The 21,254-nt window shown below is 37.8% G+C and overlaps 1 protein-coding gene across 1 annotated transcript; it reads right to left on the bottom strand.

Moving 5' to 3' along the window:
- Nucleotides 1-647: 647 nt before the first annotated feature.
- On the bottom strand, nt 648-20,445 carry LOC123534506 (uncharacterized). The gene is made up of 6 exons (XM_053519279.1): nt 18,556-20,445; nt 17,897-18,026; nt 16,933-17,067; nt 14,810-15,016; nt 3,317-3,391; nt 648-884 (listed from the first exon to the last, which is right to left on the bottom strand). Exons 2-6 carry the CDS (start codon nt 18,008-18,010, stop codon nt 852-854), a joined length of 564 nt encoding a protein of 187 aa, XP_053375254.1. The 5' UTR covers nt 18,011-18,026; nt 18,556-20,445; the 3' UTR covers nt 648-851.
- Between the last annotated feature and the right edge of the window lie 809 nt (nt 20,446-21,254).

The raw sequence follows: 21,254 nt of genomic DNA, 5'->3' as shown, positions 1-21,254 counted from the left end.
GTTTTGTGTACCGAAATAAACTTTGACCTTAAGATTTACCTAGTGACCTACTTTCAAATTGCTCAAACTACAGCCTTCAAACTTGATGCACATGCATAGTTTTGTGTACAAAGAACTTTGTCCTTGAAATTGATCTAGTGACCTACATGTACTTTCACATTTCTCAAGCTACAGCTTTCGAATTTGGACCACATGCACAGTGTTGTGTACGGAAATGAAATTTGACCTTGAGCTAGTCAATAAGTCTTGAAATTTGGAACACTCAAAAATGGCACATTGGTGGGGGCCAAGATCACTCTGTGATCTCTTGTTGAATTGACTGGTGTAGTATCTTCTGTTAAGGTATTTTTTGTAGAAAATCCTGGCCACGAAATTGTAAGTTTGGGTATTAAGCAGTATTCATATGTGATATCGAAGTCAGAAATGGATTCAGGGATCTCAGTTTGATAATGGGACTTATTGCATAACATGCTACTTTTGGGGCTTCCTTATATAATTATGTCTTATATGTGGATGCAAGTAACACTCACATTGCCTAGTCCAAAAGGTAGACAACCCTGACCCAAAGCTACCTGACAGTCAAAATGAGAGTCCAATCTATTTCTTATCACACAAGCTCAGTGACACACAAAGACGATGGGCGATAATTGAACAGGAGGCTTTCAGCATATATTACTCATTACAGAAGCTTGATCATTGCTTACACAACGCAGAATTCGTAATAAAAACCGACCATAAACCATTAATAAATTTATTACATAGTCCCATACAAAATAAGAAAATACAACTATGGGCATTGTCTATATTGGCATATAATTGCCGCATTGTGCACATTTCTGGTCGGAATAACATCACTGCCGACTTCTTCTCTCGGCTTCCCGTCTCTGAAAATATACAATCAGGAAGTGAATTAAACTATGAACCAGACATTCATGACAACACATAAAATTCCTTCACAGGATCACACCGATTCGATCTCTGACAAACCTATACATACAATTCAAAAAGCAAATAAACAAATACAAAATGATTTCACAATTAATGCAATCAATTCAAATCAAATTAGCCCTAAGGAATTCGCAACTAAACAGTATGATATACAAAACAAAGACAAATATCAAACTGGGAATGCCACGTACCAAAAACGCAGCCTCCCCAAAACGAAACCACAGCACGCTGACGCGTGCACCACAAACACACACACACACACACACAACCAGATTTTATCGAACCTGTCAGTGCATTTTTAGCTCACCTGTCACATAGTGACAAGGTGAGCTTTTGTGATCACCCGTCGTCAGTCCGTCCGTGCGTGCGTCTGTCAACAATTTCTTGTCTGCACGATAGTGGTTTCATTTATGATTTTATTTTAACCAAACTTGCACACAACTTGTATCACCATAAGATCTCTGTTCCTTTTTTGAACTGGCCATATCCCATTATGGGTTCCAGAGTTATGGCCCCTGAAAGGGCCAGAATCAGCTATTTTGACCTTAACCAGACTTGCACACAACTTGTATCACTATAAGATCTTGGTTCCTTTCTTGAACTGGCTAGATTCCATTATGGGTTCCAGAGTTATGGCCCCTGAAAGGGCCAGAATTAGCTCTTTAGCAGCACAATAGCAGCTTCATTTATGATTTGAATTTAATCAAACTTGCACAAAACTTGTGTTGCCATAAGATCTCAGTTCCTTTATTGAACCAGCCAGATCCATTAATGGGTTCCAGAGTTATGGTCCCTGAAAAGGCCAGAATTAGCTATTTTGACCTTGTCTGCATAATAGCAACTTCATTTATGATTTGATTTTAACCAAACTTGCACACAACTTGTATCACCACAAGATCTTGGTTCCTTTCTTGACCTGGCCAGACTCCATCATGGGTTCCAGAGTTATGGCCCCTGAAATGTTGCAGCCATATAGAGACTTCATTTATGGGTTTTTTTTATACAAACTTCCAAAATATCTTCAACAACAATAAATCTTGGATTCCATGACAAATCAGATCCAATCGTAGGTTATTTTATATCTGATTACCTCCCCTGAAGCCCGCCCGCTTAGCTCAATAGGTAAGAGCGTTGGTCTACGGATCTCGGGGTCGCGAGTTCGATCCTCGGGCGGGGCGTATGTTCTCCGTGACTATTTGATAAACGACATTGTGTCTGATATCATTAGTCCTCCACCTCTGAATCATGTGGGGAAGTTGGCAGTTACTTGCGGAGAACAGGTTTGTACTGGTACAGAATCCAGGAACACTGGTTAGGTTAACTGCCCGCCGTTACATGACTGAAATACTGTTGAAAAATGGCGTTAAACCCAAAACAAACAAACAAACCTCCCCTGATTGTAGTCAAAATGGATTTATATCAGTAAGTACTTAGTACTTATTTGAAATTTCATTATTGTTATTAGTTGGACTGAGCCAATCAGAGTAGATAACTGTGGACTGACTTTATGTCAAATTACCTCCCTTTATTTCAAATTAAAATGGGTATATCTCCGTAACTAATGAAGGTACTGATCTGAAATTTCATTTATGTCAACAGATTTATTTGGCAGATCCTTCTTTTGCTCACTTACAACAGTTTTCTTTTTAATTACTTCCCTTTTACGTTACTTATAGCTTATTTTAGTTGGCTGTAGGGAAAAACCGAGACCACTTTTCTGTGGTACAACATGGATGGTACCTCCAATTTTTAGGTGTATTTTGACATATGTACCTTTAAGAAAATTTCAACTATATTTACTCATGATTCTTTTGATTGATCTTGATAATGATTTTTTGACCTTCCTGTCCTGAAATGCAGTGATACCAGGTGAGCGATATAGGGCCATTTTGGCCCTCTTGTTTAGAGATGGGTCAAGTTCTCTATACATTTCAAACCCTAATAATGAACCCACACCACGGCTCTATGTGCCAAAGCATTTAAAAAATTTGGTCATAGATCAGTATGATAATAAGAATTTGCACCCAGGTACACAAAAAATGTTTGCTACCATTAAGATTAAATATTACTGGCCTAACATGTTCAGAGACTTGTACACATAATATGTCCACTTGTGTACCCTGACAGGCAAGAAATTTAAAACGAATAATGCCCCCCCCCCCCCCCACCAAAAAAAAAAGAAACCAACACCGCCTCCTACCCCTTTGCCATTCTCTCCATTGACCTATGTGGCCCCTACGAAACAACTAATGACGGAAATAGATATATAGTTTGCTTAGTGGATAAGTGCAGTGGTTACCCAGAAGCCTTTGCGTCTCCGGATAAAAGTACTAACACAGTCATAAATTTATTTTTAAATGAAATTTACCCTTGCTATGGCTGCCCTCTGCAGATTCTTCACGATGGTGGCGGCGAGTTCATCCGCACAGCTTTCACTGAAGTTCTGAAAGAATTAAACGTACATAATGTTACGTGTACAGCTTATTTGCAGTAAGCATCACTGATTAATTTTTCCAATACAGAAATCTGAATATTGACAACATGGCGAGCATTGTTTTTCCGTTGACTTGGATATACCTCTCCACTAACACTCACAAATCCCGCATCTTCCCAATAAATCTTGATGCTTGACCCAGCAATAAAAGCATGGGCTTCCTGTTTTCAGCTCACCTGAGCCAAAGGCTCATGGTGAGCTTTTGTGACCGCTCAATGTGGATCGTGCGGCGTACATCGTGCGTCCATCAACAATTTCTAAAAAAATCTTGAAAACCACTGGGCAGAATTACACCAAACTTCACAGGAATGATCCTTGGGTGGCCCCCTTTCAAAATTGTTTAAAGAATTGAATTCCATGCAGAACTCTGGTTGCCATGGCAACCGAAAGGAAAAACTTTAAAAATCTCTTCTCAAAAACCAGAAGCCTAGAGCTTAGATATTTGGTGTGAAGCATTACCTAATGGACCTCTACCAAATTTATTCAAATTATGACCCCGGGGTCAAAATTGACCCCGCCCCAGGGGTCACTTGATTTTACATAGCGAGGGCTTGGTGCAGAACTATTGTAAGTGTATATAAATAAAGAACAAGATACAATAGTTTTGCGCCAAGCCCTTATTAGGAAAATCTTAAAAAATATCTTCTCAAAAACCAGAAGGCCTAGAGCTTAGATATTTGACATGTAGCATTGCCTAGTGGACCTCTCCTAAAATTGTTCAAAATCATGACCCCAGGGGTCAAAATTGACCCTGTCCCAGGGGTCACTTGATTTTACAAAGGAAAATCTTCCAAATTTTTCTTAAAATAAACCAGAAGGCAAAGAGCTTAGATATTTCACATGTAGTGTTGCCAAGTGGACCTCTACAAAATTTGTTTAAATCATGACCCCAGGGGTCAAAATTGACCTCGCCCCAGGGGTCACTTGATTTTAAATAAACCAGAAGGCCTAGATCTCAGATATTTGACTTGTAGCATTGCCTAGTAGACTTCTACAAAATTTGTTTAAATCAAGAAGCCCCCACCCCCCTGGGGAAAATTCACCCTGCCCCATGGGGTTACTTGATTGTGCATAGAAAAATCTTCCAAATTTTCTAAAAATAAACCAGAAGGCATAGAGCTTAAATATTTGACACGTAGCATTGCCTAGTGAACCTCTACAAAATTTGTTCAAATCATGACCCCGACCGAGGGGTTACTTGATTTCACATAGGAAAATCTTCAAAATTTTTTTTAAAATAAACCAGAAGGACTAGAGCTTAGATATTTCACATGTAGCATTGCCTATTGAACCTCTACAAAATTTGTTCAAATCATGACCCTGGGGGTCAAAATTGACCCCGCCCCATGGGGTTACTTGACTGTACATAGAAAAATCTTCAAAATTTTTTAAAATAAACCAGAAGGCCTAGAGCTTAGATATTTCACATGTAGCATTGCCTAGAGGACCTCTACAAAATTTGTTCAAATCTTGACCCCGACCGAGGGTTCACATGATTTTACATAGGGAAATTTGCTAAAAATAAACCAGAAGGCCTAGATCTTAGATATTTGATATGTAACATTGCCTGGTAGACTTCTACAAACTTTGTTCAAATCATTACCCCCAGGGTAAAATTGGCCCCACCCCAGGGGTTACTTGATTATACATGAGAAAATCTTCCAATAAAATTCAAAAAATCATCAGTTTAACATTTGAAACATGTAGCTTATATTACTCTGGTGATCGATCCAGGGTCATCATGACCCTCTTGTTTCCTGTGTCACAGGGTTTGGTCATAAGTTCTTGACTAAGCATACATCTAAGTGCTGATAAAGTTTCTTCATAGGCTGTTGTTCCTTAGAAGGAACGCTTGTAAACATGAAATGGAAGTATCATCACAGGGAACTCTTATCCCAAACAATTGAGAGACTGACTTGGGGCTGTTCCATGAGTACTTCACTAAACCATGTATCCGATTCACTAAGAATTTCAAGGCCTGATTCACTATCAAACTCGAGGATCCTATCGCTATCACTGTAAAGAGTTATTGTCATAAATCAGGAACTCTGATTCTTCTGTACCCCCTGTTGTTGTATATTGTGGTGGGTGCTGAATGGTAAATTAACATAAAAATGTAGAATTTACAATGATAAAAAATTAGTGTATATAATTCTGTGAAAAAACAAAACAAAAAAAAACAGAACTTCATCCTTTTCAAAAATTTATCATCGGGGGATTTTGTTCAACTTGTTATTTTCACAAGGGGGATTTTGTCCTCCTTCGTAATTTATTAGGGGGGATTTTGTCCACCTTGATAACTTTTTTCCTTGCTTCTCACTATTATAGAACAATCTGAGTGTCCACGAGTTCAGAGGCTCGCATTATCATTATTACACACATACTATTTCTACATCACTATAACTATCTCTTCAACACTTTCGTTGTCACTATAAATTTCCTCAACTGTGTCAGAAGGAGTTATGTTCGGACTGTCATCACCAACGCTTTCGTTGTCACTATACATTTCTTCTCTTCTGTAAGTAGGAATTATGTTCAGAAGTGTCTGTACATCAATAACTTCATCGTTGTCACTAAAAATTCCTTCAGTAGTGGAAGTATGACTTATGTCCGTGGGTGTGTCTGTAAAAACTGCTTCGTCTTCCACCGAGTAACCAATAACGATACGGTTAGCGGTAGTCTCCTTTCCGGAGGTATTCAATATTCATCGTGCAAGAAAGGGCATTATTGCCCTACACATACAGGCTTTCTGAGATCTAACAATCTTCCCATTGCCATCATTATCGAAGAAAGTAGAATAAGTGTGAATTATACCCACATGAAGAAAATGATGCATTGTCGTACTTTCAAACTCAAGGACCGTATCGCTATCACTGTTAGTGTTATTGTCATAAATCAGAACTCTGATTCTTCTGTACCTCCTGTTGTTGTATATTGTGGTGGGAGCGGAGATGGTATCTCTTGAATGCTGAACGGTAAATTAACATAAAAATGAAGAATTTTCAATGATAAAAATTAGTGTATATAATTCTGTGAAAAAAAAACAAAACAAAAAAAAAAACAGAACTTCATCCTCTTCAAAAATTTATCATTGGGGGATTTTGTTGAACTTGTTATTTTCACAAGGGGGATTTTGTCCTCCTAGATAATATATTAGGGGGGATTTTGTCCACCTTGGTAATTTTTTTCTCCAGGTAGCTTAAAAAATGCAGGGGGGATTTTATCCATTTCCTTGCAGAACAATCTGAGTGTCCACGAGTTCAGAGGCTCGCATTATGATTATTACACACATACTATTTCTACATCACTATCACTATCTCTTCAAAACTTTCGTTGTCACTGTAAATTTCCTCAACTGTGTCAGAAGGAGTTATGTTCGGACTAATATCACCAACGCTTTCGTTGTCACTATACATTTCTTCTCTTCTGTAAGTAGGAATTATGTTCAGAAGTGTCTGTACATCAATAACTTCATCGTTGTCACTATAAATTCCTTCAGTAGTGGAAGTATGACTTATGTCCGTAGGTGTGTCTGTAAAAACTGCTTCGTCTTCCACCGAGTAACCATTAACGTTACGGTTAGCGGTAGTCTCCTTTCCGGAGGTATTCAATATTCATCGTGCAGAATATCCACGTCTGCAGGGTTGACGTATACCGATTGAACTACCAGAGCAACGATGTTGACAGGTTTTCCAAGTTTGATTAAATCACTGGTTGCAAGAAAGGGCATTATTGCCCTACACATACAGGCTTTCTGAGACCTAACAATCTTCCCATTGCCATCATTATCGAAGAAATTAGAATAAGTGTGAATTATACCCACATGAAGAAAATGACGCATTGTCGTACTTTCAAACTCAAGGACCCTATCGCTATCACTGTTAGTGTTATTGTTATAAATCAGGAACTCTGATTCTTCTGTACCTCCTGTTGTTGTATATTGTGGTGGGAGCGGAGATGGTATCTCTTGAATGCTGAACGGTAAATTAACATAAAAATGAAGAATTTGCAATGATAAAAATTAGTGTATATAATTCTGTGAAAAAAAACAGAACAAAAAAAACAGAACTTCATCCTCTTCAAAAATTTATCATTGGGGGATTTTGTTGAACTTGTTATTTTCACAAGGGGGATTTGTCCTCCTAGATAATATATTAGGGGGGATTTTGTCCACCTTGGTAATTTTTTTCTCCAGGTAGATTAAAAAATGCAGGGGGGATTTTATCCATTTCCTTGCTTCTCACTATTATAGAACAATCTGAGTGTCCACGAGTTCAGAGGCTCGCATTATGATTATTACACACATACTATTTCTACATCACTATCACTATCTTCTTCAGCTCTTTCGTTGTCACTATAAATTTCCTCAACTGTGTCAGAAGGAGTTATGTTCGAACTTTCATCTTCAACGCTTTCGTTCTTACTATACATTTCTTCTCTTCTGTAAGTAGGAATTATGTTCAGAAGTGTCTGTACATCATTAACTTTATCGTTGTCACTAAAAATTCCTTCAGTAGTGGAAGTATGACTTATGTCCGTAGGTGTGTCTGTAAAAACTGCTTCGTCTTCCACCGAGTAACCATTAACGTTACAGGTTAGCGGTAGTCTCCTTTCCGGAGGTATCCAATATTCATCGTGCAGAATATCCACGTCTGCAGGGTTGACGTATACCGATTGAACTAGCAGAGCAACGATGTTGACAGGTTTTCCAAGTTCGATTAAATCACTGGTTGCAAGAAAGGGCATTATTGCCCTACACATACAGGCTTTCTGAAGCCTAACAATCTTCCCATTGCCATCATTATCAAAGAAAGTAGAATAAGTGTGAATTATACCCGCATGAAGAAAATGATGCATTGTCGTACTTTCAAACACAAGAGGACCCTATCACTATCACTGTTAGAGTTATTGACATAAATCAGGAACTCTGATTCTTCTGTACCTCCTGTTGTTGTGTATTGTGGTGGGAGCGGAGATGGTATCTCTTGAATGCTGAATGGTAAATTAATATAAAAATGAAGAACTTGCAATGATAAAAATTAGTGTATATAATTCTGTGGAAAAAAAGAAAACAACAAAAAAAAAACCCATACTGAAAACTTTCTAATCTTACCAGTTTGCATTGTCCAGGTCCAGAAGTCCATCAGACAGTTGAGCACTCTAGTTACCGTGCCTGGCTCATATACCTCACTCAATGCCCGGTCATGTGCAGACACCTTAGCCTCCGTGATATTTGACCATTTCTCATCGCCAAAATTGTAAGAGGCTAAGAACCGATTGACGTAGCTCACGTCCTCGGCCTGTTGATCCCGCCCTTTGTTACCGCCGACACGGTCAACCCTGAAGGCTTCCCAGTGTTTCAACACCGTAAACGGCTTGAAACCGTGGGGGATCGCTTGGATTCGATCCCAAGTGGCTACCTGATGGCTCGTGCAAGGGTTCAACTATGGACTCCGGACCTGAATGCGAGTCACTCACTGAGGGCAGCAGAGGCGGCAGTACTTAAGTCAGCATCCCTGCTAGTCCCAGCTCGGACAGGGGCAGCTCGGACAGGGAAAGAGACCATGGGCGGAGCAGAGTTGGTCTTAAAGCCCCTAGTGGTTACGGGCTGCTGGAACTTGATGCCCTTTCCTGGCTGCCATCTCTCCACAAGCTTCATACCCACATATCCAGTACGGTAAGCCGGATGATGTTTTACGGTCACGCCCGGCTCTGGCGTGGCTTGCCATACGCCGGGCCTCACTGGCGTCAAAGCCATGCACGTGCTTTAGATGCTGGGGCAGCTTCTTAAACATTGTCAAGGGTACATTACCCCCACGATCCTTCTCTGCCTTGCAGAGTACACACTCACGAGATGCTTTGGCGGGCATTTCAAATCAGTCAAGTATGACAAATAAAATGAATACAAATATCAAAGAAAATGTACATAAAAATGCTGAATTTAACTTAAATTAAATTAAGCTAAAATCAAAGAAATGCTGAACGGTGAATTTATATAAAAATGAAGAACTTGCAATGATAAAAATTAGTGTATATAATTCTGTGAGAGAAACAAATAAAAGAAAACAAAAAAACCAAAAAAAAAACCTGAACTTCATCCTCTTCAAAAATTTATCATAGGGGGATTTTGTCCAGGTTCTACATAATTTATTAGGGGTGGATTTTGTCCACCTCGATAATTTCACAGGGGGTTTTTTGTCCAGGTAGATTAAAAACTGCAGGGAGGGATTTAAACATGTGCAGAACCCATGAGTCAGCCATGCCGGCGCAAGGTCAAGGTCACAACTCAAGGTCAAAGGTTTGAGCCTTCCATTTTGTGTCCGCTCTATATCTCTTAAACCCCTTGAAGGAATTTTATAAAACTTAGGTCAAATGATCACCTCATCAAGACAATGTGCAGAACCCATGAGTCAGTCATGCTGGCTCAAGGTCAAGGTCACAACTTAGGATCAAAAGTTTAAGCCTTCCATTTTGTGTCCGCTCTATATCTCCTAAACCCCTTGAAGGATTTTCATCAAACTTGGGTCAAACGATAACCTCATCAAGGCAATGAGTAGAACTTATGAGTCAGCCATGTCGGCTCTAGGTCAAGGTCACAACTGAAGGTCAAAGGTTTGAGCCTTTCATTTCGTGTCCGCTCTATATCTCCTAAACCCCTTGAAGGAATTTTATAAAACTTGGGTCAAATGATTACCTCATCAGAACGATATGCAGAAATCATGAGTCAACCATGCCAGCTCAAGGTCAAGGTCACAACTAAGGGTCGAAGGTTTGAGCCTTCCATTTGGTGTCCACTCTGTAGATCTCCTAAACCCCTTGAAGGATTTTCATCAAACTTTGGTGTACTGATCACCTCATCAAGAACTCATGAGTCAGCCATGTCAGCCAACTCAAGGTCAAGGTCACAACTAAAGGTCAAAGGTTTCAGCTCTGTATCTCCTAAACCCCTTGAAGGATTTTCATGAAATTTGGGTCAAATGATCACCTCATCAAGACGTTGTGTAGAATTCATGAGTCAGCCATGTCAGTTCAAGGTCAAGGTCACAGCTAAAATCAAAGGTTTACCCTTTCACTATCCATAGCAGTGGCGGGGATTTAGCTGTCTTTCAGACTGCCTTGTTAACACTTCTAATAGGAAAAAAACACACAGAACACAATTTATCGAGTAGGCATATACATCCTAAATAACACTTCTAATACAAAAAGCACATAAACACAATTTATCAAGTAAGCATATACGACTTAGAATTGAACGAATTTATTTTTTGAAAAACGAAAACAAAACATAAATTGTTGATTCAGTCAAATATTAAAGTAGCGAAAATGTTAAAAGAATAACTTACATTGATATGAATTTTCATTTATTGAATGTTTTATTGTCCAAAAAAGTCGCCATATGACCTATCATGTGTCGGTGCGACGTTGAATCCAAAAAAAAAATTATTGTCCAAGATATTTGTTTGTCTTGAGGTCCAAAAATAATTCTGAAATAAACTCTAATTGTCGAAGAGAGATTTTAATCCAGCCCGACTTCCTCCCATCCCTCAGACTCCACATCACTCTCGCTACTGGATTCCGGGTCTGAGGTGTCATCTTCTCCACATGACTCTACCCCACTATCCTCACTTTCCGGCTCAGGAAGGTGTTGAACATTACGTGAAAGAACGTATAACCTGTCGAAGACATCCTCCCAGAATCGACAGGATCGCAAGATCCCCAGCAACCTCTCGTATCCGGTATTTCCATATACCCTGTCCAAAGGGGGATGCTACAAGTTTATCGTGTCCAGAATGAACTGTTGGGCACGATGGCAGACGTTAAACGCTGTTCTGGTATTCCAGAATTCTGCATTTACCCTCCTTATCAAAATGTCCCAGTTATGCAGAAGGTGGCAAGGATAAAATCCATGTCCACCACCAAAGTCCAAAAGGCATTCGTGATTGCTGTCACGTCCTTCGTTGTGCTGAGGGCAGTTTTGTTGTACGTGCTCGCCTAAGTCCATGACAGCATATCCCACAACCCATTCCAACACATAAAAAAAGAAGTTCTATTATCCTGGGTTCTGTCAACATGGTTGAGATCAGATTTGCAACTGTGCAAAAGGAATATTTATGCATAGCATTTTGGTGAATACTATTCCCTTGGGACCTTGACTTGACCATGCGTGACTATATGTAATGTTTTTTTTTTGTGAAATCTTGTATTTATCTCATGTTTTTGTATGTATACAAACTGAGAACTTATTGATTAAATTTGAAAACCACATATCTTTGTTCTTCCTGAGCTGGTAGAGCAATTATGATACGAATCTTTGTAATTAGTATTAGAACAGGTATCAAAACTCGAACTCAAAGGAAAAGCTTGTTAACACTCCAAAGGTCACAATTTTGGCCCAATCTGAATGAAACTTGGTCGGAATATTACTCTCAATAAAATCTTAAGCTAGTTTGATATTGGGTCATCTGGGGTCAAAAACTAGGTCACCAGTTCAAATCACAGGAAAAACTCGTTAACACTCTAGAGGTCACAATTTTAGCCAAATCTTGATGAAACTGGGCCAGGATGTTATCCTCAGTAAAATCTTGGATGATTCGATATTGGGTGATCTGGGGTCAAAAACTAGGTCAGCAGGTCAAATCAAAGGAAAAGCTTGTTAACACTGTAGAGGCCAACTTTATGACTATATCTTAGTGAAGCTTGGTCAGAATGTTGATCTTGATGATCTATAGGTCAAGCTCAAATCTGGGTCAGGTGGGGTCAAAAACTAGGTCACCAGGTCATATCAAAGGAAAAGCCTGTTAACTCTCTAGTGGCCACAATTATGACCGTATCTTCATGAAACTTGGTTAGAATGTTAACTTGATGAGCTTTATATCAGTTTCAAATCTGGGTCATGTGGGGTCAAAAACTAGGGCACCGGGTCAAATCAAAGGAAAAGCTAGTTAACACTTTTGAGATCACATTTATGACCATATCTTTATGAAATTTGGTCAGAGTGTTAATCTTGATGATCTTTAGGTCAGTAGGTCAGGTGAGCGATACAGGGCCTTCATGGCCCTCTTGTTTATTATTAACAATTAATATTTTTCCACTTCAATTTAACTTTTTTTTGCTTTGATTGATGGATTGATGTGAAGTGATTTAGTATTTAATTACGGACATGTTTTGGCTGATCAGTAATTCCACAATTCCCTTTAATAAACATGTGGTGTAGATAGGTTCTATAAAGCAGCATATATATTACATTTCTAATTTGTGCATGGTGAATAAACTGTCTTAGCGGGCTCTTCACCAAAAATACTTTGCATGGACATATATGCCCTCTCGATTTAATTATCTTCACCTAAGTAACCACTTAGAACTTTACACTAACTAATAAGGCACCTATGCACCGTAATAAATAATAAGATGCAGTTTAAAGTTCACAAAATAAAACAACAAAATATATATTTAATATATACAACTGTTAAGTCACATATTATTTACACAGATTCAACAGTTTCATTATCTTTTCTAAAAAAAAACCGAAGGGTATAATCTCTCCCTTGGTTTCTCCATAACAGAATGGTCAAACTTCACAAACTGATAGTACTTATGGAGTACATGACCCCTACTTACTTTCGGGTTACCAGGTCAAAGTTCAAGGCACTGCAGAGAGGGGGTGGGGTGGCATTTGTCACCATTAGTGACAGCTCTTTTTATTAGCTCACCTGAGCCAAAGGTTCATGGTAAGCATTGTGACTGCTCAATATCCGTAGTCAGTCGTGTGTCCGTCAACATTTTCTAAAAAAAATCTTGAAAACCACTGGGCAGAATTACACTAAATTTCACAGGAATGATCCTTGGGTGGTCCCCTTTCAAAATTGTTCAAAGAATTGAATTCCATGCAGAACTCTGGTTGCCATGTTGCCATGGCAACCAATAGGAAAAACTTTAAAAATCTTCTTGTCCAAAACCACAGGGCCTAGGGCTTTGATATCTGGTGTGTAGCATCATCTAGTGGTCCTCTACCAAAAGTGTTCAAATTATCCCCCTAGGGTCAAATATGACCCCGCCCCGGGGGTCACATGGTTTATATAGACTAATATAGGGAAAACTTTGAAAATCTTCTTGTACAAAACCACATGGCCTAGGGCTTTGATATTTAGTATGTAGCATCATGTAGTGGTCCTCTACCAAGATTATTCAAATTATCTCCCTAGGGTCAGATATGGCCCTGCCCCAGGGTCCCAAGTTTTACGTAGACTTATATAGGAAAAAAAGTTTAAAAATCTTCTTGTCTGAAACCACAACACTTGGACCTTTGATATTTGGTTTGTAGCATTGTCTTATGATCCTCAACCAAAATTGTTCAAATTGTACCCCTGGGATGAAAAGAGACCCTGCCCTGAGGGTCCCAATTTTATATCTATAGACTTATGTAGGAAAAAACTTTAAAAATCTTCTTGTCAGAAACCATACAACCTAGGCTTTTGATATTTGTAATGATGCATTGTCTGGTAGTCCTGTACCAAAATTTTTCAAATTGTGCCCCTGAAGTTTAAAGAGGCCCCGCCCTGGGGTCACTTAGTTATTATGTGAGTTAATAGGAAAAAATACTTAAAAAAATCATTTGATCCTATTTCCAAGACTGTTTAATGATAATTACCTGATGACCCCAAGTAATATGATGTCACTTGACTGTGACCTTGACCTACTGACCTACTTTCTTGTTTTTAAGATACAGCCTTGAAATTTTGATGACATACATAGTTTTGCACACTAATCGTTAAACTGAATTTCATTGACCATGAATGTGACCTACTGACTTTCTTAATAATTTATTATCAGGTTTGACATTTGAAACATGTAGCTCATATTACTCAGGTGAGCGATCCAGGGTCATCATGACCCTCTTGTTATTAATGTTGACATTATTTTCAATACCTGATGCACTGCGTTTAATAGGTAAATCTCTGTGATTTATATGGGAGTGGAATACTGTCTGAATGTGAAAAATGTACAATTTAAAATTGTACACTATGAGATAATTGGTGTTGTACAACTAGAACCTACCGTCTGTTGAGGCCTTAAGCCAAAAATTACTTGCTTGCAGATAATTCCCATCAAGTGATCAAGTGTAAAAGCTACAGGGTAGTCTTATCTTTACAGTTAATGAAAGCCAATAATTCAGGCCAAAAAAAATCCAACTGTTGAGTTATGCATGAAAATTTCATTCGAATTACAATATAGAAGTTATAAGAATTATTGTCGCAGGCAAGATTCAAAATGTGTATTATTCTGTATGCTATTTCCGTTCAAAGGTCTTTTCCCAATCACAATGCTATGTTATATACTATAAAGAAATATTTATAAATGCTTCTGTACCTCAATTGATGTGTCATTGCTGGAGTTTAATTCCTTGATCCCATTATATTCAAACACATACACAGCTGTTACACGTTCAGTGCTCCCAATCTGTGGGATTGACTGTTCGCTCTCCTTGCCCCACAATTTCAGGGAAATTTTGGATGTTCCCTCTTGCAGCTCAGTTCTGCGCCTTTTATAATTGATTCCATCTGCAACGTCATCAACCTGTAAAATAATAATTTACTTAAAACCTACATATATTTAAACAAATGAACAAAAATTCTTTTGAAACTTATTTTTTTAGACATAGAAATATATGTAAATATTCACTAAATTGTATAAAAGTAGCATTTGTATCTACAAGACTTGTCCAGTCTTATTTATTTTGTCCTGGTATTCTGTTACTATTTGTTTTAGTCTGTAGCTCAATATATGTTCATGAATATGAAAATTCACGTTTCCCAACAGCCTGCATTTTCTCAAATATTAAAGTAAGTGCATTTTAGTCTCTGCTATAGTGCTTTAATGTAATAAGTACATTTTCATGTCATTTTATGCTTAAGGAGGTAGGTTACCTTGATATTTGTAAGTGCGCATGTCCAACCGGAAGCTAACGTGACGATTTACGACGACGTTTACGACAAACTAAATGTGTTTGTATATCCATTCTTCTGGAAATAAATCTTGAACCTGCCTCCGATCTTATGTTTAATGGTTTAATAATGCAGAAATAATGAATGAATTGCCGCAGAAACGCTTCAAAACATTGTTGCCTTAAAATGACGTCATTGACGTCATGACGTTACGTGTCAGTTACCGCGCAAAATTAATAGCTTTTATTTTGAAAGTACGTTATTCTGTGCTTTTTCTTTATTTGAACTATTTTTAAACGACCATTATTTGCTGAAACACTTTTTATTAGTGTTTTGCTCTGAAAAAATGATCAACATTTTGCTTCTTTTATGTAACTATATTGAAATGTTATGCGGAATGTAAGAAAATGGATGATGGTAACTGATTTGATTGGGAATATAGATGGCTGAAAGGTAACTTATTATGGTCATTTACAAATAAAAATTGGGCAGTTTGATTTGTTATACCTAATTCCCAGTTTCCGTTGATAATTTGTTACTTAAATACTAAAACTAAGCTCTAAAATTGTTCAAATTTCAGTATAAAATTGTGGTGTCTTGAATTAAATTGATGTTACCATGGAAACGAAGCCCGTGACCTATATGTCTAATTGTAAAATTCAAAAGCGTTGACACTGGTCTATTTAAGGAACACAGCTTCGGCTTTTTATTTTCATTTCAACAATATCCATGAGAATGATAGCAGCATGCAGAACGATTTTTCAATAAAAATGTCAGACGACGGGCACTGCTGTTAGTATTTTAAGCTGTGAAATTTGTTAAATTAACTGCAATTCATACGAAAATATTACTAACGTTAGAAATAAGATGTTTTAAAGCTACATTAACAAGAAAGATAATTTTATATAATATTTTTTTATAAGAAATTACGATAAAAAGCAACATATAAGCTATCTTAAACATCTCTGTTGCCATGGTTACTCTAAACTTTAAGAAAAACATAGTACCATGTAAAGTTCTTGGTATTTTGCTAATCATATTACCCAAATATTCCATGTTGGTCAATAACAGAATGGCACTGAAGCCGTCGAAAAACCCGTTTTAGTACATAATTGTTGAAAAATGAGAGAAAATGCGTTACCATGGAAACACGAGCCCCGCGACATATACATTTTAAGCTTTTATTAGAAAGCTTATGCGCATACTAGTAAAACTATTAATTATGCAGACTTCTACGGATAACAATGAAACCAAAATACACTGAAAAGTGTTAAATATCCGTATTTTCCTTCTTCTTTCTATATAAAATACCTTAAGAGGGTCATGTACTTCAAACCTGGATAAAAATTTTACTTGAAGGGACAGAGATAAACGGAACTGAGATTGTAGCAGTTAAAACATTAAATTACACGAAATACAAAAAATCACTGCGGTTCAACTAATTTGAATTTACCCTGGTAACAAGGTAACCTACCTCCTTAAGCATTTACACTGAATGTGAAAGCCACCAACTTGGGAAATCATATGTAGTTTTACAGTATTAGTTACCTGCATCAGTGTGCCCTCTATAGAGATGCGTCTCTTGACTGGGAACCCCAGGGCTTCTCCAACAGTCACAACTTTTGGTTTTCGAAAATCCTTTTCAAGTTCGTCATTAAATTGGAACGAACTACATTCCATCACCTGCAAAACAGTATATTCAAATAAAGTTTACACCAAGAACTCTGGTTAAATATTTACAGCAACCACATTGCTACAAACAACGCTGCCCTAATTGGAATTTTTTTCAGTCCATATCAAGTAAATTTTAACTCAGATATTTAGGTCTGATTAAAATTAAACAAGAGGATCATCATAGATGATCTTAGATCAATCACCTCTTGTTAAGCGTCAAAATGAGCTTAACTGTCTTAGTTTATGACCAAAATGTGACCCATTTTCAAAGTTGCTAACGTACCATCAATATAAGAAATGCATTAATTGTCACAAAGATTCATAAAGATAGGCTTGAATTTTTAGCCCACCATCATCAGATGGTGGGCTATTCAAATCACTCTGCATCCGTCCATCCACCCTTCCATTAACAATTTCTCGTTATCGCATCTCCTCAAAACCTACTGGGGGGGGGGGGGGGATTTCGACCAAACTTTGTCAGAATGATGTATTGGTACCCTAAACTAAATGAGATGAAATAATGTACTTACATGTGTAACACTGGGCCTCCGTGGCCGAGTGGTTAGAGTCGTTGACTTCAAACCATTTGCCCCTCATCGATGTGGGTTCGAAACCTCATTTGGGGCGTAGAATTCTTCACGTGAGGAAGCCATCCAGCTGGCTTACGGAAGGTCGGTGGTTCTACCCAGGTGCCCGCTCGTGATGAAATTGTGCACGGAGGGGCACCTGGGGTCTTCCTCCACCATTAAAGCTGGAAAGTCGCCATATGACCTAAAATTGTGTCGGTGCGACGTTAAACCCAACAAAATAAATAAATGAATAAATACATGTGTAACACCTTGGACACTTTTCGCATTCCTTTCACTTTTACACCTTCTTTAAAGATGTTGTTACTGAACACCTTCTTGAAGTTTTCTCTATCTATACTCAATTGTTTACCACCCTTCAGCATGATCCAAGAATCATCCCTATAAACATATTAAAAAAATTATGAATTTTTGAAGCAAAAAAATAAACCATTTATATAATATAATTGAAATTCTTGAGTATATGTTTTGGTTTTTGTAAACAAAGTTTAGTTTCTTATGTCCTTTTTTTGTACAAAAATTAAATTTATAAATTGCTTTCAATTTCCTGATATAATTTAATAAACATTGGAGTTTGTTATATTTTGAACACTTAACTGCCTTTGCACCAGGTCCTGGGAACATTCAGTAAGATTATTTAAAATAAAGTGTTCAATCAATTTATTTTTCAAAGCAGCTGTATTAAGCTGGGTTTATCCTTCAGGTAAAAAAGATTTTGAATCAAATGTCTTAATTCATGCCTTGCTTTGAACAATGTTTTTAACACTTTTCTCAAGCATACAATATGTTGGATAAGATAACCTCAAAATTAGTGGGAGGAGGTGGAGGGTGGAATGACTTTCCTTTGTAGCTATTTCCTTCAATGTGTTACGTTTATTTATTTATTCTAATTCATTGATTCAAAACTTACAGATTGTAAGAGGCAGCATCAACAAGATCCTCAAATGTCTCCTCTGTTCCAGTTTAATTTCAGAATAATTTACCCTCTGAATAGCATCTCTTTGAAGACGTCTACTTCTTCCTTCTTCCACCGGTAGTAGTTGGCGTACACGATGATGGCCCCTGGTACACCATCATCTGGTAGTAGATGATTCCTGCCCACTCCGGGTAGCCTCCTTGCCTGGTCTTCCGAAAGAGGTGCATCAGACTTGCCATTTGCACTTCTGGCTGAACCACCCTTTGGGCAAATACATATATACTTCCACTCTTTGTCCTGTAGCACTTTGAAAGGGGTCTGTCCCTGTAAAGCCCTACATAACCATTGTAGTAGCTCAAATAAATAAGAAAGTTGATCTTTATTTACACCACGTACCTTTACATTGAAGAGAATTCAAGGGGAATAACTACCTGTGACTCAGGCATAACTAACAGCCGGTATCGGGATGCGGCATATTAAATTAATTTTGTATAAAATGTAAAATTAAAAGCTTAGCAAAAGCTTTAGATAAATAAATGCTGCAAAAAAGTAACACTAATGGTTTGTCAAAACACTTGTCCATGAACATTGCAGTGTAACAAAATGATGTAAAACTATAAACAGAATTTGATACATTTGTTACGGAGTATGGAATTTATAACAAATGCACCCTTAAATGACAATCTGGTAATTGCTGCTCACTTGCTAAATACAGAGTAAACCTATCCACTGACATAGCAGCAGAAAATCTCTCCACAAACATATCGTATGTGTCCAGAATTGGTAGTCGCAGTTCAAAACTACATGTGTTTATCAGTGGAAACTCTTGGGTTGGGTCATCAGCAGCCAAGTCTTCTGTATGACGAAATGTGATAGAACCAGCACAATCGAAATCAAGTGGTGGTATTTCCTCTAGCCCGGTCAGAAGGGCATGTAGGGAATGGTAGAAGTCGGTGTGCTGCAGCCGGTAAACGTATTTCCAACGCAGTAAAGGTACCAGTTAACTTAACTATGTGCTGATGTAAAATTAAATACGAGTACGTAGAACAAGCAATAAAATAAAAAATAAAAAAGGTTTTATAATTAGTTATTTCCCAATTGATTGTGGTCAAAAACAAGGCTGAATAAATTATACAAAAAGCAAAGGAAAGTAAATATACCGAAACGTTATTGAATTACCGAAAAGTATTTGTATAAAACCTTTCCCCTCTGTAACCACTGGTAAGGGAACTGCCGCAAATATAAACCACTTTATATTGTAAACTATATATACTTTTCTGGGCACTATACAAGTTGTTGCAAGTTAGTTTTGCCATAAATTGAACTGGTAATAAGTCAATCCTTCTAAGAATTAGCTGATCGTCATCTGCTATGTTTCCACAACTTCCAAATAGTTTTTTTTTCAGGTCACCCTGGAACAAAGTCATCTCTCTTTGGCTTTCATCTGCAACAGTTGAGACCTTTGTACATCCTTTCTGGTCTCCCTGACTCTCAGGGCATATCCCAGTAACATTTTTTAGCTCACCTGAGCAATGCTCAGGTGAGTTTTCTGATCGCTCGATGTCCGGCGTCCGTCGTCCGTCGTCTGTCGTCTGTCGTCCGTCGTCTGTCAACATTTAGCTTGTGTATGCGATAGAGGCTGTATTTTTCAATTAATCTTCATGAATATTGGTCAGAATGATAACCTTGATGAAATCTAGGCCATGTTCGAAAATGGGTCATCTCGGGTCAAAAACTAGGTCACTAGGTCAAATCAAAGAAAAACCTTGTGTATGCGATAGAGACTGTATTTTTCATTTAATCTTCATGAATATTGGTCAGAATGATAACTTTGATGAAATCTAGGCCGAGTTCGAAAATGGGTCATCTCGGGTCAAAAACTAGGTCACTAGGTCAAATCAAAGAAAAACCTTGTGTATGCGATAGAGGTGGTATTTTTCAATTAATCTTCATGAATATTGGTCAGAATGATAACCTTGATGAAATCTAAGCCGAGTTCAAAAATGGGTCATCTCGGGTCAAAAACTAGGTCACTAGGTCAAATCAAAGAAAAACCTTGTGTATTCGATAAAGGCTGTATTTTTCAATTCTTCTTCATGAATATTGGTCAGAATGATAACCTTGATGAAATCTAGGCCATGTTTGAAAATGGGTCATCTCGGGTCAAAAACTAGGTCACTAGGTCAAATCAAAGAAAAACCTTGTGTATGCGATAGAGGCTGTATTTTTCAATTGATCTTCATGAATTTTGGTCAGAATGATTGCCTTGATGAAATCTAGGCCGAGTTCGAAAATGGGTCGTCTCGGATCAAAAACTAGGTCACTAGGTCAAATCAAAGAAAAACCTTGTGTATGCGATAGAGGCGGTATTTTTCAATTGATCTTCATGAATTTTGGTCAGAAGGATGACCTTGAAGAAATCTAGGCCGAGTTCGAAAATGGGTCATCTGGGGTCAAAAACTAGGTCACTAGGTCATATCACGTAAAAACTTGTGTATGCGATGAGGCTGTATTTTTCAATTGATCTTCATGAATTTTTTGGTCAGAATGATTGCCTTGATGAAATTTAGACCAAGTTCGAAAATGGGTCATCTGGGGTCAAAAACTAGGTCACTAGGTCAAATCAAAGAAAAACCTTGTGTATGCAATAGAGGCTGTATTTTTCAACTGATCTTCATGAAATTCAGCCAGAA

This window comes from Mercenaria mercenaria, chromosome 12 (genome assembly GCF_021730395.1).
Source record: "Mercenaria mercenaria strain notata chromosome 12, MADL_Memer_1, whole genome shotgun sequence".
NCBI lineage: Eukaryota > Metazoa > Mollusca > Bivalvia > Venerida > Veneridae > Mercenaria > Mercenaria mercenaria.
Note: the sequence above shows the minus strand (reverse complement) of the source record. Positions and strands in the feature narration are given on the sequence as shown.

Bases quoted from the DNA above. Each gene is read 5' to 3' on its own strand.
- LOC123534506 (XM_053519279.1), bottom strand. From the start codon at position 18,010: ATGCTGAAGGGTGGTAAACAATTGAGTATAGATAGAGAAAACTTCAAG. The intron at 15,017-16,932 runs GTAACTAATACT...ATTATTTTACAG, and splicing joins TAGAGGGCACACTGATGCAG to GTTGATGACGTTGCAGATGG. The intron at 3,392-14,809 runs GTACAGAAGCAT...TAATTCTTTCAG, and splicing joins GCAATGACACATCAATTGAG to AACTTCAGTGAAAGCTGTGC.